The 3,618-nt window shown below is 36.7% G+C and overlaps 1 protein-coding gene across 9 annotated transcripts in view; it reads right to left on the minus strand.

The window, feature by feature from the left end:
• LOC107666198 (rap1 GTPase-activating protein 2-like) overlaps window positions 1-3,618 on the minus strand; it is a 45,214-nt gene that overhangs the window by 7,986 nt on the left and 33,610 nt on the right. For all 9 annotated transcript variants that reach the window (XM_016457399.1, XM_016457398.1, XM_016457397.1 and 6 more), the window contains 8 exons: window positions 3,384-3,437; window positions 2,966-3,049; window positions 2,773-2,873; window positions 2,410-2,539; window positions 1,383-1,538; window positions 1,225-1,296; window positions 1,055-1,141; window positions 731-871 (listed from right to left, as the gene is read on the minus strand). In XM_016457399.1, the coding sequence (XP_016312885.1) occupies window positions 731-871; window positions 1,055-1,141; window positions 1,225-1,296; window positions 1,383-1,538; window positions 2,410-2,539; window positions 2,773-2,873; window positions 2,966-3,049; window positions 3,384-3,437 (825 nt within the window). The remainder of the gene's footprint in view (window positions 1-730; window positions 872-1,054; window positions 1,142-1,224; window positions 1,297-1,382; window positions 1,539-2,409; window positions 2,540-2,772; window positions 2,874-2,965; window positions 3,050-3,383; window positions 3,438-3,618) is intronic.

Here is a 3,618-nt window from a genome sequence, read left to right on the forward strand (position 1 = left end):
AACCACCCCACACACACCTCCACCCTGCCTGAAAACACCCACACACAGCAAAACCATGCATATGGTCACTAATACACACACAGGCCTTCTTAGAACTTAGTCCAGAGCATATTCAGACAAACAGAATCATATGCACACAGACAGACAAACAAGTAAACAGGAAAAGTTTTGGGTTTAAGTCACTTATGCTCAACAAGGCTGCATTTATTTGAAAACCTGTAAAATTAGTAATTTTGTGAAATATTATTACAATTTAAAATAACTGCGTTCTTTTTTAAAATATTTTTAAATGTATTTTATTCCTGTGATGGCAAAGCTGAATTAGTCTTCAGTCTTCTAATATGCTGATTTGCTGCTCAAGAAACATTTCTTATTATTACCAGTGTTGAAAACAGTTATGCTGCTTAATATTTTGGTGATACATTTTTTCAGGATTCTTTGAGGAATACAAAAGAACAGCATTTATTTGAAATTGAAAGCTTTTGTAATATTATTTGTCTTTGCTGACACTTTATCAAGTTGATGCATCCTTGCTGAATAAAAGTATGAATTCCTTTAAAAAACATACTGACCCCAAAATGTTAATTGGTAGTACATATTGTAGAATATGTTTATATTTGAGAGGGAATTGAGAATACTTCACTGAATAGAAGAAATGCAGAGAGCAACATCATTCAGTAAAATCTTTAGTTCTCTGGGTTTTTAAGTGGTCAAGGACAGGACATCTCACCTTAAAAGACTCCAGCAGCCCTCCATGACCTCCATTTTCTAGCTTTTCTTCATCTGTAGTTGATCCCAGTCCTACTGTGGCCTGTGTCTGTCTGTGCAGTTCATCGTGAAGGTTATCTAACAGTGCTGCCCGTGTCCTCTCCTGTCACACACACACACACACACAGAACGACAGATGATGATGCAGATAGGCTAATTAAAGCAATGGTTCACCCCAAAATGAAAACACATTAGTAAATAATGATAGAATATTAATATTTTGGGGGATTATTCCTCCAAATTAATTGTTTATAGTGAATCATGGATCTCTGGATTTTTTTCTCACCTCTAGCTTGGCGAACTTGTCTGACTTGCAGCATGCATTTTCTGCGTTGATCAATTTTGTCAGGAGAAATTCCCGGAACTCGGGACCCTGGGAAAAAGTTGATCTCCATCATCTTATGATACAAATCATCATCTCCTTCGACATTTAACAGAAGCGATCTTCTATATTACCTTCTTAAAGACCGCAGGGTTTGGAAGAGGGGGGCCGAACGGAGGGACATCTTCTCTGGCTGTGACGGACACCTGTGAACACCGATCGATACCACAGATCAGTGGGATTGATGGGATTGATGGGTCTCTGGAGTAACTCAGTGAGGTGTTTGACAAACCTTGTACGTGGTGTGATCAGTGCAGGGGTTTTCTGCCTGCACTAACACGTAGGCATGAAGGAAGTTGGATGCGATCATATCAGGAACGAATGGTGTGGGCTCTTCCTGGAAGACGGCTGCGACAATGTCATTGCCAATATGTCTCTTCCTCTGGAGCTGAGAGAATATGACACAAGCGGAAAATATTTATAAATATTTTAAATGTAATGGATTTGCCAACACAATTTATAGTCAAGATAAACATACAGGGATTATATTTAAATATAGTTTATTTTATTTTATTTTAATTTTTCAATTTGAAATTAATGAATTATGAATTAATTTATTTGTTTGCAATGTGAATTTCATTAAGTACATTTCTCCCTAATTTTCATTTTATCTCCATAAAAGGGTTAGGGTTAACACAAAATATAAATAAATAAATAAATAAATCATGGTAGTATCTTACTTAATTCTTTGATTAATAAAAATGTATCAAAAAATGGATAAATAAAAAACACTGTGTTTAGAATTGCAGTCAGGAAAATTTGATATATATTTTATGTCTATTACAGCAATTTAGATTTTGTACATTTCTCCCTATTTTTCATTTCATCTCCACAATTTTCATTATTCATCTCTTTACCGTTGGGTTAGGGTTAACACAAATAAACAAACAAACAAATAAATAAACAAATAAATAATGGTAGTATCTTAATTCATTCTTTGATTAATAAAAATTTATCAAAGAATTGATTAATAAAAAATGTGTTTAGAATTGCAGTCAGGATTTTTTTTGTCCATTACAGCAATTTAGATTTGGAAGGAACATGTGCTTAACTGTGAAGACAATATTTTTTTCTTGTTGATTTTAGAGTGAAATATGAATACAAAGAGTGTATAAAATCCTTGACAAAAAAAAATTACAATAAATAATAAATAACTACAAAATATTTAAATAATAGATATTAATTTGATTTAAAAAGTTTAAGTTAAATAATATTTAAAAAATAATTTTAATTATTAAACATTAAAAAAGGAAACACACCTGCTGAATGTCTCCTTCTGTAAAGGGGAGTTTTGTGGAAACGTGAAACATGATTTCTCTCTGACGGAACGTGGTATAGACAGACTCAGATCCAGTCTGCCCATGAGACACATCCAGACCGCCTCTGAACCTGAGCAGCACAATATCACACACACCAGTCAAATTAGCTCTGCAGAAGTGCTGCTTAGGCAGATCAATCTGATTACCGTGAGCAGACTTCCAGTCAAAATCACACAATGAGTAAATGAAATAAATTATTCACAAATGCACTCTTTGAATATTGTTTAATATTAAAACAAGCCTTTTATGAGTGCGCAGGTGAACCTTGGCAGCAGTTTTCAAAGCTTAATCTCCATCTCTCACCCTTTAAAATCCTGCAGTTCAATATTGTCTCCTAAAACACTGAGGAATTCAATAAAGGCTGGCGTCTCCTCATTGTTCCCGAACAGCCTTTCCTCTGTCGTCTGATGTGAAGAGACAATCCCAGTGGGAAAAAGAGAGAGTACTTCAGTGAAAGTATGTACAATGAGGACAACAGCTCAAGACTGACTCTCACCTGACCAAACTTCTGATAGATGACTCCAAACTTGAAAGTGTTGTTCACTTCGTGCTCATCAAAACTGACGATCATTTGTGAGGCCTTGGGGGAGAGAAAACAGAAAGTGAGCGAAAGCGCCCGCAGGGGTAAATATGTGTGTCAGTGCCTTTCCATAATTCAGGCGTTTGTGTTTGCCATGCCTGACAGACCATGCAAAGCCTTGAGATGGTCAAGGCTCCTCTCAAACACACTATGTGGCTCAGGCATGCCAGGCAGTGTAAAGCAGATGGATTTGTGACTCCCCCGGAGCATGGGAACATATTAATTCAGATGACTTGGGTACTAGGGTGAAACGGAGCAAAGCCCAGCCCTAATTTCACCCTGATGCCTGGAGTAGGTAAGTCACAGATGGAGTGAGAAACACAGAAATGCTCACCCTAGGGTAGAGGACGGGGTTGAACTTCAGACCGGTGACATCATCGCAGAGCAGCTGAAACATATAGGACATATCTGATGTGAACATCTCGCATCCTTTGAGTGGATTGAGGGAAGTTCAAAAGAGGTCTGCTAAGTACTTGAAGTCTTGAGAGACTTTGTGAGAGAGACTTTTTTTGAGAATTTGAGTCCTCATACACTTTAAAAGTTTGACTGCAGACCTACATAATGTGATT

The sequence above is a fragment of the Sinocyclocheilus anshuiensis genome, unplaced genomic scaffold (assembly GCF_001515605.1).
Source record: "Sinocyclocheilus anshuiensis isolate Anshui unplaced genomic scaffold, SAMN03320099.WGS_v1.1 scaffold984, whole genome shotgun sequence".
Taxonomy (NCBI): domain Eukaryota; kingdom Metazoa; phylum Chordata; class Actinopteri; order Cypriniformes; family Cyprinidae; genus Sinocyclocheilus; species Sinocyclocheilus anshuiensis.